Here is a 16,094-nt window from a genome sequence, read left to right as displayed (position 1 = left end):
CTCTCCATGTGACCTGAGCTATGTCATTGTGTCACACCATAGTGCCTGGGACCCAAGGGCTAGTGTCCAGAGGAAGAGCGAGGTGGAAGCTGCTCTGCTGTCTCTAACCTAGCCTGGGAAGGCTGTCTCATATGTACTACCCTCTAGATCAGTGGTTCTCAACCTTCTTAATGCCGCGACCCTTTAATACAGTTCCTCATGTTGTGGTGACCCCCAACCATAAAATTATTTTCGTTGCTACTTCATAACTGTAACTTTGCTACTGTTATGAATCGTAATGTAAATATCTGATATGCAGGATATATTTTCATTGTTACAAGTTGAACATAATTAAAGCATAGTGATTAATCACAAAAACAATAAGTAATTATATATGTGTTTTCCGATGGTCTTAGGCAACCCCTGTGAAAGGGTTGTTCGACCCCCAAAGGGGTCGTGACCCACAGGTTGAGAACCGCTGCTCTAGATCCACTAGAAGCAAGTTTCTAAGGCAGCCCGTTTTCCAGGAGAGGTGAATTCAACTCCACCTTTCAGTGGAAGGAGTGTCACAGAACTTGCACCCGTGTATTAAACCACCACATGTTTTTTCAACATTTTAGAACATCAAATAATGTTCCTCTGGAGCACACTAACCTAATTTTTAACTGGAGCATCTGTAAACAACCAAAAGAGGCAATAATGTAAGGCTATGAAGTCATATACTGATTGGCTAGTATGGAAACTAGAAGAAAGTACATTTTCGTTGGCTAATGATGGCTATAAAATCTCATGTTTAATTCGAGAGTAGAAACATGAAGCAGAATATTAAAGCAAATAAAACACCCCCAAAACAACCAAGGACCATGAACAATGGAAGTATCACCAAGTTTAGTGAGCTTGAGCTTCTCTCCAGTCCAGAGGATGTGATCCTGGGGCCCACTGAAGGGTTTGGGGCAGTCTGAACACCTGTTAGTGAAGGCAGTTTTGAATGTGTGCACTTCTTCTGGAGAGGGCCTCATGGGGGCCTGGCCCCCCAGAGGAGGCCAGAGCCAGGCTGGGCACTCATCTCCACAAGGGCAGGTTTTAGCCCTTCCCTTCAGCACTTGTGGCAGTCAGGAAGGGTGCGACGCCATGTGAATATTCATCTTTGAGATGATTAGGATGTGGATATTCTTTCCTTTGGTCTTAATCTATGCTAAAAAGCTACCAGTCACATTTTATTAAACATAATCTTTTTTGTTTTGTTTTTAAGCACAAAGATTCTGTGGTTCCTTACCTTCTTCGACTCCTTAAAGGTCTTCCAAAAGTGTATTGGGTAGAAGAAAGCACAGCTCGGAAAGGCAGAGGTAATTTTATATAATGTTTTCCCTGAATGCAAGGAAGAATATATATGTTCATTGTCTGTAAGAATCAAGTGTTCAGTTATACTAACATATCAATTAGGATGCTTCTAGATGGTTCCACTCCTGGCTGTGGGAAAACTGCCTGCCTGCAGCCACAGGGGGCCGTGCTACTCACTGTTGTCCAGGGCCCATGGCTGATGGAGGGAGAGGTCAGGGCTGACCAAGCCAGCTTTCCATTGTACTCTGAGAGTGAACAGGAACTTTGAGACCTTCAGGAATGTTTCTCATGTCTTACTGGCCAGAATTGTTCACCTGCCTGTCCCTGAACCAGTCTCTGTTGCCCTTAGATGAATAGGTTCACTCCTGGAATGAGGGCAGTTCTCCAAATTGTATTGCTGCTGGTCCAAAAAGGAAGGGTGAAATGGATGTTCAGGACTCAACCCCATGTGCACCATAAATATTTTTATGACTTTGTTGCTGTTGCTAAGTATCAGTTAAACTTTGTACCTTTAGAAGTAGAATGTATTCATATTTGTATTTTATTTTGATCTCTCCTTAAGGTCAAAGGAAAAGTTAGACCATCTTTTTCCCTCTTTCCTTCCACGGCCCTCCCCTCCCTTCATCCTTCCGCCCTCCTTATTTTTGTTCTCTCCCTTCTGAAATATTTACATAGGTCCACTATACGCCAAGCATTGTGCTAAACGCTTAAAATACTGATATTCTTGTATACTGATTTCTCAAGACTCCAAATCCAGCTTGAAGACCTCCCACATTTTAGAGTTCATGATCCACGAGACTGAAGTTTCCTTGTAATGTCTCTCTCTGAGGCATGCCTGAGGCCCACCTTCAGATACAGCGGGGGTTGGTGGCTGTAAAGAAGGCCCCTGTCCTTTTGTTGGAGGGATTCCTGTATTCCTGTATTCCTCTTGATCTTTGGGTTTTCATCATTTCTGGTGATCCCATATGCCTAAAACTGACAGGCCCCAAATTATGTATGTGTCCTGGAATTTAAAGGACTGTAAATTAAATAGAGAGAGCATTGCTAAAAAGTCAAACATCTGTTCCACCTTTGTTATCTAATTTGGGAAGAAATAGAATACCAGTAGATATTGATTCTATTTTTCTGTTATTTTATTTAAAAACAAATATACTTCTGTATACATGGACTGGTATTAGAATGGAAGTTTTAGCATTATTTGGAACACTAGGGGCCCGATGCACAAAATTTGTGCAAGAGTAGGCCTTCCTTCCCCTAGCTGCCTGCACTGGCTTTCCACTGGCAACCAGGACCCGGGCTTCCCTCGCAGCCCCAGCTTCGTCCAGAAGGTCGTCTGGAAGGACGTCTGGTCTAATTAGCATATTATGCGTTTATTATTATAGATTGTTGGGAATGTTGTTGGAGATATTTCCAATTATTGGGTAACATTTCACTCTTGTATTTTTTAAAAAATATATTTTATTGATTTTTTACAGAGAGGAAGGGAGAGGGATAGAGAGTTAGAAACATCAATGAGAGAGAAACATCAATCAGCTGCCTCCTGCACACCCCCTACTGGGATGTGCCCCCAACCAAGGTACATGCCCTTAACTGGAATCGAACCTGGGACCTTTCAGTCCGCAGGCCGACACTCTATCCACTGAGCCAAACCAGTTAGGGCTCTTGTATTTTTTATTAAGGCAGTATTATTTATGCTTTTAAACTATAGAGCAGTAGTTCTTAAAGTGCCATCTTTGTATTATCAGCACCAGCAGCACCTGGGAACTTGTCAGAAATGCAGATTCTCAGGGCCACATCAGAGCTACTGAATTATAAACTAGGGTCAGGGAGCATTTGAGATCTTTTCCCTGGCATGTTCGTCAGTTTGGCTTGGGTTAAATTAATAAAAATTCTCCCCCCCCCAAAAAAAAAAAGAAAGAAAGGAACTAGGTCTGGGAATCAGTCAGTCTGCAGTTTAACAAGCCCTCCCAGTGATTCTGATACACAGTCAAGTCTGAGAATTACCTAGAGCTGCATGTTAAAATAAGTGCAAAAGTGGAAATATAACAGTCTTCTGTGATGTACTATGCATATGGCCATAAAACTGGATAGCTCTTTGTCCTGGGTTAAATGCTTAGTATTCAAAATTGATTAAATATTTAATAGTGATTGGATCTACACAGTAGCTGAACTAACATTTTGAAGGTACACTTGATAGAAGTGCTGCTTAGCTTTTGGTCTTTTGGGTGTAATGCTCCCTTTTTGACCTTGAGACTGTGCCCCCAAGATCCTCCCTGCTAGGAGCTCAGTACTGGAAGGGCTTAAAATCCTAGGAGGAATAGAACAACTCCTTGGAAGTTCTTATTAGGATTTTCTCCATTTGTTAAAATAAAGCAGAAAAGAAAATACAAGCATTTAATTCAGTTTAAAGTAGCAGTAATAGGTATTTGACAATTAGCTTCCATATTCTGTCTCTCATACACTATCAAGACTGATTTCTTACTCTTATTTAGGTCAGGAATAAAAATGGAATCTGTCATGTTGAGAGGCTGTGTAATCTCAAACTGATTCAGGAAACATTTACGTTTATTTTTTTATTTTTATTGTAATATATTTTATTGATTTTTTACAGAGAGGAAGGGAGAGAGGGAGAGAGAGTTAGAAACATCAGTGAGAGAGAAACATCGATCAGCTGCCTCCTGCACACCTCCTACTGGGGATGTGCCCGCAACAAGGTACATACCCTTGACCGGAATCGAACCTGGGACCTTTTCAGTCCGCAGGCCAACGCTCTATCCACTGAGCCAAACCAGTTAGGGCCATTTATGTTTATTGAACCAAAACATTATATTAAAAAAAAAAAAAAGGAAGGAGTATTCTCAGCAAACATGTTGGGCCCATATCTATTCTGAGATTCATCTCAGCGAGGGCATTCACCACAGTAAACGGGTCGCTTGCAGGCCATATGAGAGAAGCAACTACTGAACTGGGGGGCCAGTAGGTGTGGCCCAGTGTCTCTATTTGACGATCTGATTTCTGTCTTTATGGATTCCAGGTGTCCTCCCAGTTGCAGAGAGCTTCAGCTTCTGTTTGGTAACCTTGCTGTCTGATGTGGCGTACAGGGACCCTTCACTTAGGGATGAGGTAAATGTATGGCTAATTGTTTTGCATTTCTATAAGATCAGAAAGAGTCCCAAAGTGATGACAGGAGTAAAAAACAAATCTGAAGTGATTGGATTATTTATGTTGACTTATTCCACATTATTAATAGTAGACCTAAGAAATATTTAATATTTTGCTTATAGTATTTTCCCGGTTACCCACTGATCTCTTGAGTCTGATCTCATTCAGCTTTCCAAGTAGTCCTGTGAGGTAGGCAGCAAAAGGCAGAGGCAGCTCATTTTCCTGACTATGATGGGTATTAAAGTCTTTCACAGAAAGACTTTTCTAGATAGTTAAAGCTAATCCTTTAAGTGCTCAGATTTTTTTGGTCTTAGTTTATTTTATTGGAAATATTACTTAAATGTTTCATACTTTTTTTTTTTTTAAATCCTCATCCAAGAAGTGAGGACACTTTTTCCATTGATTTTTAGAGAGAATGGAAGGGAGGGGGTGGGAGGAGAGAGAAAGAGAGAAAAACGTAGATGTAACAGAGACACACCTATTGGTTGCTGCCCCACCCCCCCAGGTGGAGGGGATCAGACCTGCAACCCAGGCATGTGCCCTTGACTTGTAATTGAACCCTCGACCTTCCAGTGCACAGGCTGACGCTCTAACCACTGAGCAACACCAACTGGGGCTGTTTCTTTTTTAAACAAAGAATATGATTATAATCTCTAGACTTTTTCTTTTTAAAAAATATTTTTTATTGATTTCAAAGAGGAAGGAAGAGGGAGAAAGAGAGAGAAACATCAATGATGAGAGAGAATCATTGATCAGCTGCCTCCTGCACGCCCCCCACTGTGGATCGAGCCCAAAACCCAAGCATGTGCCCTTGACCGGAATAGAACCTGGGACCCTTCAGTCCGCAGGCTGGCACTCTCTCCACTTTGCCAAACCAGCTAGGGCTCTAGACTTTTTCTTAATCAGAATTATTTTTTTGAAAATCAGTTTTTATATGTTGCTATCCATCCTCAGGTCCTGCCCAGGAGTGCCTGGTTGCTTGCCACTATGCTAAATGTTCTCAGCTAGCTAATTTTGAGTTTTTTGTATCTGCTTCTTAGTTTTTAATATCCCTTTCCTTATATTCAGTTATAGATTTTATTGTTAGTATTTCTACCTCTTTCTTTCTTAGTTTAAGTTCTTTATTTGTAGGTTGGTTAAGGAGATAACTATATATGTGAGAATTACATATTATTAAAAAGTTAACAGGCTATAAGTAAGGGCTTTTTTATAAATAACATCAAAATAGGGAGGTTAACACTGAAGACAAGGGCATCATTTTAATATATGAAATGGATAAAATATTTACTTTCAAGTCTTCATAGGTAGCATCATTTAATATTAGCAAAATGTAAGAAATTTGACTTGATTATGAACAAGTCATATCAGACCCACTTCATTCTTTTCTTTTCCTGGTTTTCTAAGACTGGTACTAGTAGAAGGAAATGAAGTGGATATAGTCTAGTTGGTCTTTATCAAGGCAATGGAAAAGTCCTCTCCTGATATCCTGGAAAATGCGTTGAGCATCAAAACAATAAGGAGCTGTCCAAAGGACCATCCCAGATGGTGACTGGTGAGGTGCCAGCTCAGTAGGAGCTTCCGGTAGCCTGCCCCCTACTGTTGAAGTAAAATGAGCCAGGTCCATGAATGAAGATCGGGAAGCAAGTTGGCCTCATTTGTAGAAAACATAATTTGAGGCATTAACAAACAACCAGCATGATGAACTCAGGTTTATACCATGAGGTTTATAGGGATCAGTGACAGGCAAAAAATACCAGCTATGCAAATAGAGGTGGCATAGCTTGGGAGCAGCATGTGTGGAAAAGATTTAATTATTTTATGTATCTGTGAGCTCACGGAGCCAGCAGTGGAAAGCAGCTGTCAGAAAGCTAATGACACATACATGAAAGTCTAGAATCTGTGTTGAGTTTGGTGATTACTCAGTGAGTCCCAGCATCCCTGGAATATTAATGAATTTTCTACTGGGCACTACAATTCAAGACAGTTTCTGATACAGTGGACTACAGTAAAATCAGAAGCCTACAATTAGCATCGGAAAGGACTTGTGATCATAAGGAATGGATGGAAAGAATTAGAGGTATTTAGCCATGAGAAGGGATTCAGGAGTCTATCATCTGCTAGCAGAATATGGAGGAAGGAGCGGCCCCAATAGCTGGTGGGTGCAAGCCAGCCCCAGGAGGACAACATTGGCCCAGTGTTAGGAAGAACTCTGGACCAGCCCAGGGAGGGAGGGTTTCTGTTCCTGGAAGGTCAGCTGATTGGCCCCTCAATAGTGCTTTCGCGTGTGGAGTTATGTGTCAGATATGAGGTTGAACAAGATAATGTCTGAAGCTCCTTCTAATTCTGAACTAATGTTGTAACATGTTTCTGATTTGGCTTATAAGTTTTCTCTGTTCTCTTGGCTATTACAGATCCTAGAGGCACTTTTGCAGGTTTTGCATGTCCTTTTGGGAATGTGCCAGGCTTTGGAGATTCAAGAAAAAGGTATAATTATAGATCCAAGGCTTTTTAAAAATGGTTTTGTGGTTATTTTTTTCCTCAAGTCTTTTTTTCTGTTCTTTACTACCCTATATACGTCATGGATAAAAACTTTCCTATATTGTTTTTGTTGTGTGTTAGCTAAGAGGTCACATGTCAGTCACGCGGGCAGCTATGTCACCTGAAAATTTTTGAGTGACCTTGGACAAGTCACCTCATCCTTCTGGGCCTATGTTTCTTATCTATAACATGTCTGACTTCCAAAGGTCATTTTTCCTCTAGAGTAAAGCTAACAGTATGATCCTGGGAGCGATAAATACATTGTTTAAGTACAGTAAAGCTGCCTGATAACATGACTTACATTTACAAATGATTTGGATGTGTCATGAATAGACCAAGACCTCCCAAAGAAGCCAGTTGTATGTGACGCAAACGTCTGAAGTTACTGTTCATGCCAGATTAAAATTTCATCAGTCAGCCTTTGGGGTTGACCCTGTTGCTGTGGCTTATCCTGACTCTTGTGCATCGTTAGTGGGTGGGTTGTGAGATGTGAGTCAGTGTTACAAGTTGGTATAAGAACATTCTTACTTTGTCTTCTAGAATACCTCTGCAAATATGCAATCCCATGCCTGATTGGAATCTCACGAGCATTTGGGCGTTATAGCAACACAGAAGAGTCGCTCCTCTCAAAACTCTTTCCCAAAATCCCTCCTCATTCCCTCCGAGTCCCGGAGGAGCTGGAAGGCGTTCGGAGGCGTTCCTTCAATGACTTCCGCTCCATCCTCCCCAGCAATTTGCTGACCGTGTGTCAGGAGGGCACCTTGAAGAGGAAGACCAGCAGCGTGTCCAGCATCTCTCAGGTGCGGCTGCCCTCCTGGACGAGAGCAGAGGAGAGAGGGCTTGTGAATTGCTCACGTGGGGGAAAGGCCCACTTGAGTGTAGCTTGAGAAAACTTAGAAAACAAAATGTTCTCACTAGAATTCTCTTTAATATAAAAGGTTTCTTTGTCCTCTTTACAATTTATAAGTGATTTCATCTCCTCGTCATGAAGTATTTGCTTCTTAGCCAGTGTGTGCCAAAATCTATTCCTGGTGGGAGACAGTTGGTGCCCTTAAGAAGTATCTAATTGACTCACGGAGAAAAGATGGACACGAAACTCAAGACTAATTCAGCTTAGTCATCAGATATAAAATGTTTGTCTAAACAGGAAGAATGTAATGATTTGGTATATAGTAGAGAGCACTGTAGGTAGGGCAGGTATCATGGAGAAGGTGAACCACAACTTGAAGTCCAACTACTATTGAGCTGGCAGAGAGAACCTTGTCTAAGACAAATCTGAGGTTTGACTGGCCTTTTCTGATATGTAAATATGGTTGTGTGTTTCAGGTCAGCCCTGAACGGGGGATGCCCCCTCCCAGCTCCCCTGGAGGATCCGCCTTTCACTACTTTGAAGGTGGGCTTCACAACCTCATATTGACCTAGCACTTGGATAACAGGTTCATAGTGACTACTGGTGAGCCAGGGATGGTAATACTAATGCTCTGCTGTCATGCATCTAGAATAGCGGTGGGGAACCTTTTTTCTGCCAAGGCCATTTGGATATTTATAATATCATTTGCGGGGTATAAAAAATTATCAACTTAAAAATTAACTTGCTATATTTGATCAAACATTTAATTTAACACTAATGCCTTGGCAGGGCCAGATCAAATGATTTCACAGGCTTTAAAACAGCCCATGGGCCTGTTCAAGAGTGTCACACATTTACTTATTTATTTTAATTTTTTTTATTGATTTCAGAGAGAGGGATAGAAACATCAATGATGAGAGAGAATCATTGATCGGCTGCCTCCTGCACACCCCTCCTGGGGATCGAGCCTGCAACCTGGGCATGTGCCCTTGACCGGAATCGAACCTGGGACCCTTCAGTCCGCAGGCTGACGCTCTATCCCCTGAGCCAAACCAGCGAGGGTGCCATTCCCTGTTTTAATGAGCATTTATTATGTTGGCCTCCAGCATCTCCACTCCTTTCAGTATTATTGCCCACCACATCCCCTTTGTTTTAAGTCGCTGGTTTGCTTTCTTGGGACCCATCCACCTTTAATCAGGTCAGCAGTGTCACCAGCATCATAGAACTGTACTCCAGCTTTTACACAATGGGAGTAAACTCAGTTCCTTGCTTTTTCCATGCTCCAGTGCTCAAAAAAAGTCATAAAATTTATTCGGTTCTTTATAGATTGATATTATACGTCTAATATGAAAGTATCACAAGCTTATTTATTTTTCAGTCATAGTCTTCTATCATTGTTTTTAAATAATGGATTTTCAAATGATTATATGCTTTTGGGCTTATTATTAATATGTTTTGGACGATTGACTGTTTTTGTTCTGATTTTGAAATTTCTAGTAATTCGCATTTTAGTTCTAATTTTGGCAGTAAATCTTTGGAGCCCTATGGTCCTCCACATCTCTCAACCTTTAAAAAGGTGTAATTCTTTTTTTTCTTCCCATATGTTGTTATATTGTCTATGTTGAAAATATTAGGCCATGATTATATCTGAGCCTTTGACATGAAACACCCCAGTGAGAGACATCACTCCCCAAGGACTTGTAATTTAGCCTTTACTTCTTTTTTTTTTTTCTTTTTCTAAAAGAGCCTCTTTCTTTTTCTTTTTAAAAATATTTTTCATTTGCCCTAACTGGTTTGGCTCGGTGGATAGAGCGTCAGCCTGCAGACTCAAGGGTCCCAGGTTCGATTCCGATCAAGGGCATGTACCTTGGTTGCGGGCACATCCCCAGTAGGGAGTGTGCAGGAGGCAGCTGATTGATGTTTCTCTCTCATCAATGTTTCTAACTCTCTATCCCTCTCCCTTCCTCTCTATAAAATATCAATAAAATATATTAAAAAAATATTTTTCATTTTATTTATTTATTTTTAATATATTTTTATCGATTTCAGAGAGGGGGAGAGAGATAGAAACATCAATGATGAGAGAGACTCATTGATCGGCTGCCTCCTGCACACCCCCTGTTAGGGATTGTGCCCACAACCCAGGCATGTGCCCTTGGCTGGAATCAAACCTGGGACCTTTCAATGCACAGGCCGATGCTCCATCCACTGAGCCAAACCGGCTAGGGCCAGCCTTTACTTCTTAATTAAAAAACAAGGAATTAGAGTAAAAACAAAAGCAGAGTCTATGTCTTAGTTGGTTATTGAGGGAATCAGCTTAAGGAAGTATCCCGGTCACATGTTACTGTGACTGACTGTCTGTTTTTCTTTCCCATCAGTTTCTTACTTACCCGATGGGAGTGCCCTGGATCCTGATTACTACTTCTCCACCATCAGTTCCAGCTTCTCAGTTTCTCCTCTTTTCAATGGCGTCACATATAAGGAGTTCAGTGTTCCACTAGAAATGCTTCGGGAACTCTTAAACTTGGTAAGCAGAACGCTGTGGATAAACAGGCCATGGCTCTATCGGTCAGTAAAATTGCCAGTGGTGTAAGACTAGGAGTTTTTCAGTATTTCAAATGAACAACTTGGTAGTCATAATTTTCAGATGAAAGAAAGAAGGAAAGTAACATTCATGGCACAATTGTGCAGTCTGTTTTCATTTAATAACCATTTTGGGGAGGCACCATGCTCCCCATTTTAGAGGTAAGGAAATCAGTGTCAAATAAATCAAGGATCTGTAGACCAAGGGCAGGGTCAAAGCTCAGCTCAGGGTATCTGTCTATCCCAGGGGTGCTCTATTCAGATCAATACAAAACCTAATTTTCCAATTTGGATACCTTTGGATAGCCTTTGAGGTGATATTAGAGAAGGCATTGGTGCCATTGACTTGAGTCCTGAAATGGACCTTGATGTGAGGTTGTTACAATTGAGCTGGGATTCTTCAAGACATTCTAAGGGACAGTGAAGAAGACATCATCAGAGACAAACTCTAACAATGAGAATGAGAATGACACCTCCGAAAGCTTGAAGCATGCACTGCAGAGAGCAGCCCTCTCCTCCTGTGCGAGGACGAATAGAAAGAAATCCCTCAGAGAAAGGCTTTATTTAGGCAGAAGGTGTAAGAAGACATCAAAGCATAGGCGATAATTAGTGAGGGTAGAGCCATAACCAATTACTAATAGCCTAGGACAGAGGTCGCCAACCTTTCGGACCTCACAGACCACCATTGGTCCATGGACCACGTTGGTGACCGCTGGCCTAGGATATTTTCGAAGTTACTGTCCAGAGGAGGAAATACTCCCCCTAAACGCCTCATTGTCAGTGTCTCAGACAAAACAGTGGCCTGGGTGGCCCGTGGCTTTCTCAGTTAATCTCAGAAATCCCATTTGAAGACTGAATGTTTCGGATCCTTTTTTAAAAAGAGGGAATTAGTTTTTCTACTATATTTTAACTTTTCAAGGTTAGGCTTTCTTCTAGGCAATTTTTTATTCAGTCTCCTGTCATGTTGTGTATCATTATCTATACATTCTGAAAAGGCTTTCTTGTACTACGGTTGGGGGCCGGGTGGGGGGGAACTGCAGTTCCATCAGGTGATCCCACGTTGACAGGATCGTCTGTTCCTGTACTAAATGCTGGTATAGAGAATGGGTAGAAATAATGACTTCTATTAGAAATTTAAAATGTGTGCTGCGGTTTGGGCAGCTTCGAAGAGCCCAGGCGAAGAGGGAGGAGCCGTCAGCACCAGAGGATTGACTGTGAAGGTGCTCTTGACACCTGGGAGGGGATGTGGATGAAGTGTCAGTGATGCCTGGAGTCTGAACACTTTTGCATCCTGGAAGTGGAAGTCTAATGTCAGCAAATTTAAGAGAGTTGGTACCTTTTCTGTTTTTATGTCATTCCAATCTAGGTGAGAAAAGTTCCAAGTGAAGGGAGAATTAAGGGCATTTTGTGAATGTAGTTCAATATTTTTCACATATTGTGGCCTACTTTTCTAGCACATTCTTCACCACATGGGCCTGTTAGGTGTTTTTGTGCGTCAGCATTTGTTCTTTAGTGAAAGGAGCTGTCATTCCTGTCTATCACTGTTCGTCAGGTGCCTCATGAGGTCTTGTTTTACTGATAGGTGAAGAAGATCGTTGAGGAGCCTGTTCTCAAGTCCTTGGATGCAGTTGCAGCCAGTGTGCTAGAGGTACGTCCCTTCTGAGGGTATCACTGAGACCGCCTGCTGGGAGCCTCTGCGTGGAGAGAGCTGGGAGGGTTTGTGTGGGGGCACTGAGTTTTCAGCCTACCCTCCCAGTCCCAATAATGACTACACCTGCCACTTGAAAGCTTGCTCTGTGGTGGGGTCTTTTAAATATGTCATTGCACACGCCGCTGAGCAGTGGTCAGGGTCTCTATTTCACACTTGAAAGATAGAGGTTTAAGGGACTAAACACTGTGCCCTTGTCACATAGTCACCGTGGGAGCTGGGAATGCACTGGTCCTCTGATGCTCTCTATTTTCCTTGCTCCTTTGGTGCTTTCAAAGCTGCTTCTCTGGGCTCAGTACACATGCCTCACATACTTTTAGGCATGTACAAGCCCTGGCTTTTATGTGTGAGGGGTGTGTACCTAGGGAACTTTTGTCTTTAATGTATTTGGAACCAATGCCTACAGCATTATTTACAAAATTACTAAGTTTTGTGTTGGGAGGTCTCAAAACCTCAGGGAACATTTGGGTCAGTCCTCTTGAGTGTGGGATCCAGAGCGGTTGCCATTTGCCAGCCCGATGCTTGCTGTGGCATGTGCTGGACCCAGAGTCCTGTTGATCCTGGTGTTCTTTCTCTCACCTGATATTGAGACACAGTGCCTGGTACCACTGGGGCTCAGCTCTGGAGGAGCGGGAGCCCCCAGGGACCTTCCTCTGTTGCAGTGTGTCTTCTGCCTAAGGTGCTCCCAGCAAGCTGTCTGCCGATGTTAGATGTATGTGCCAGGTGTGGTTTGCTTTGGGTCAGTTCTTGGCTGAAAAGCACAGTTCTTGTAACACTCTAGGTTGCAGTCCTTCCTGCTTTATCTTTAACGTTTTTGCCGGTGTGTCCTGCCTGTTGACCTGAGCTTTACTCTCACTGTTTGCCATCTCAGAGGCCTCTTCTTTCCCTTGTCCGTGTCTGGTCACGTGTGACCCAGGGCAGATCAGGAGGACCCGGGCCAGCAGCTGGGCTGGGCAGTCAGAACTCCTGGCCACTGGTTGGCCTGCATGCCATCCATAATGAAAAGTGTCAGTCTGGCCGAAACCGGTTTGGCTCAGTGGATAGAGCGTCGGCCTGCGGACTGAAGGGTCCCAGGTTCGATTCCGGTCAAGGGCATGTACCTGGATTGCGGGCACATCCCTAGTGGGAGATGTGCAGGAGGCAGCTGATCGATGTTTCTCACTCATCGATGTTTCTAACTTTCTATCTCTCTCCCTTCCTCTCTGTGAAAAATCAATAAAATATATTTTTTTTAAAAAAAGTGTCAGTCTGGATCCTGAAGGGAAAGCTAGAGCTCAATGGGGATCTCTTTTAGGGATTATGTTATGAGTAGAGGGAAGGCTGGGAATATGGGACTCTGGGACCCTCCCCATTGAACCAGAGCAGTTCTGGTATTTTGTTTTGTAATTTGGACGTTAGTATAAATGTCCATTTAAAAAATTAGTTTTGTTGCTTTAAAAAAGAGTGAAACCATGACCTGTATTGCTGAATATAATACTCATTACCAATAATCACTAGCACTATTGCATGCTTATGTGCCAGACACGGGGATAGGATTTCACTCACTCACTCATTGAATTCCACAGCAATCCCTCATTTACATGTGGGGAAACTGAGGCTTTTGGGGTTAAGGAACTTCGGTTACATAGCTAGTGAGCAGTAGAGCTAGGCTGCGTTTTCTGGGCTCCCTTCCTCTCTCCTTGCTTGCAGTGACTTCTTCCCAGCTCCACAGTCAGACCCCTGGATCACCTTAATCAGCAAATCTCATCTCTTCATCTCTGTCCCACGGGGATGTTGTGAGGACTGTGTGAGGTGAAGTTTGTAAAGCAGTTAGCCAGTGCCCACTGATGGCTCCTGTTATCAGTACCCCCTTGAAAGATGGCATCACTCTTGTCCTTCATGCAGTTCTCATGCCTTCTACAAGACTCTTGTACACTCCACAGCCTCACACCACGGGCCCAGTCCCTCCAGCCCAACCTCTGGCCCGATGCTGATTTGCTTTCTCTTCCTCCTCATTCCCCTCACCTATATTTGCAGAGCACTTTTGCATGTGTCAAGAACATTGCCTTTCATTAGAATAGTATCTATTCATCGCAGTTGACCTTGTGTGAATTTTTCCCCTGGAAGAAAAATAATGCTATATTTTACATTAGATTGCTAAAAAGTAATTTAAAATGAGTTTTAATTACAAAACGTTAAGCTGAGTCTGAAGGTTCCCTAGCTGCAGTGTTTGTTGCCCGAGTGGTGGGCAGGGTTGAATCCCATGGTCTGATGGTCCTTTGGCTGTCCCTCCCCTCCTCCACTCGCTGTGTCCCCCTGATTTCAAAGACGGTGAGCTTTCAGCAAGAGGAGGTGAAGGGTCAGGTGGCTGCTCCCCTGCTGGCATCTTTGGACTATGTGAGCCTCCTGTTTTCCTCTGCCTCATGCTTAAGAGGGTGAAGAGAGTAATTAAAGTGCTCCAAGTCGTGAATCATGGTAAACGGTTATTCCATTTATAATGCGAAGTCACGTGTGTAAGGATGACTTCACTGGGTCTCCCCACAAAGGTGGAGGCCCTGAGGAGGGTTTCTGTGCTGTGGTCACGTGCCTCTGCCTTTCCCGCAGGCCAACCCCAGCGCTGATCTCTACTACACCACGTTCAGTGACCCCCTCTATGTGGCCATGTTCAAGATGCTGCGTGACACTCTGTACTACATGAAAGGTGAGGACGTTGCACACCTTCACGTGTGTGAATTCAGTGAGACTGGATTCAGGGCCACTGCCTCAGGTTTGTGCTTCCTTTCTGCTGGGGGCACTTAAAAACACAGGCAAGACATGGTCATGTCATAGAAATGTTGGAGAAAAAGCAACTAAGAAAAAAAAATAATGTCCATAATCCTATGCCTCGAGTGCTGTCAGTGATGGTTTCTTTGATGGGTTTATCTCCTCAGATGTTTTTCTGAAATGGACATGTATTGTCCAGATCATACAACAGTTTAACATGTCCACTTTAGACATTTAAAAAAGTGTGACAAAAAAGAAAATGAGGTAGTCATAATCTTATAAGTCAGAGATAATATGTATTTTTTTAATCCTCACCTGAGGATGTGTTTTTATTGAATTTTGAGAGAGGAAGGGAGAGAGAGAAACATTGATGTGAGAGAGAAATACTGATCAATTGCCTCCCAGAAGAACCCTGACTTGCTACCTAGGTATATTCCCTGACTGGGAATGGAACTCACAACCTTTTGGTGTAGGATGATGCTCCAACCAACTGAGCCACCTAGCCAGGGCAGAGATAATATCTGAATAGTGTAGCACACACACGTTTAGCATTTTATTCCAGTCTTTTTATTTGTTCATTTTAAAAACATTTTTCCTATGCTATTTTCTTACATTATTGAACATTCTTCATAAACATAAGTTTTGATGACCATTTAATATTCTGTTATGTAGATGTACCATAATCTAGTTAATCCATTTTCCTAATTTGATTCCAATGGCTCTTGGGAGGTGGGGGCTGAATCTGGTTGTCACCACAAAAAGGGTTAGTTAGGTCTACAAAGGAGTGTGGCAGGGACTGCCCGGCTTAGCCTGACCCCCAGGAACCCTGTGGCCTCCCTTCCCACCTGAGCTGTGTGTTGCCTCGACTGGTCTGACTTGTGTCCACTTTGGTTCTCCTAAGTTTTCCAGGCCCCAAGGATGAGAGTTTGAAAAGGCTGCAAATTCTGAACGCTCTGAAGGTTTAGCCCTGCAGGCAGGGAATTCTCTTTTTTAGCTACGACCAGTTTTTGTCCTTATCTAATAACTGACAGCCTTTCAAAAAATTACTCTTCACTTGTACAATCATTATGTCAGACACCTTAAAAGTGTACAGTGATCTATGTCAATTATATCTCAGTAAACCTGGAAGAAATGGTAATATAAAATAGATACATAAATCACTAAAGTGTTTCCTGATGTTAACTATATCAG

At 42.6% G+C, this 16,094-nt stretch overlaps 1 protein-coding gene across 1 annotated transcript in view; it reads left to right on the top strand.

Moving 5' to 3' along the window:
* PI4KA (phosphatidylinositol 4-kinase alpha) overlaps positions 1–16,094 on the top strand; it is a 96,098-nt gene that overhangs the window by 15,905 nt on the left and 64,099 nt on the right. The window contains exons 3-10 of the mRNA XM_081113583.1: positions 1,232–1,325; positions 4,355–4,443; positions 6,894–6,966; positions 7,561–7,820; positions 8,347–8,413; positions 10,249–10,397; positions 12,036–12,101; positions 14,745–14,841. Of these exons, the coding sequence (XP_080969709.1) occupies positions 1,232–1,325; positions 4,355–4,443; positions 6,894–6,966; positions 7,561–7,820; positions 8,347–8,413; positions 10,249–10,397; positions 12,036–12,101; positions 14,745–14,841 (895 nt within the window). The remainder of the gene's footprint in view (positions 1–1,231; positions 1,326–4,354; positions 4,444–6,893; positions 6,967–7,560; positions 7,821–8,346; positions 8,414–10,248; positions 10,398–12,035; positions 12,102–14,744; positions 14,842–16,094) is intronic.

Source organism: Myotis nattereri (genome assembly GCF_964212035.1).
Source record: "Myotis nattereri genome assembly, chromosome: 19".
NCBI classification, from domain to species: domain Eukaryota; kingdom Metazoa; phylum Chordata; class Mammalia; order Chiroptera; family Vespertilionidae; genus Myotis; species Myotis nattereri.
The sequence above is the reverse complement of the archived record's forward strand: the minus strand, read 5'-3'. Positions and strand labels throughout refer to the sequence as shown.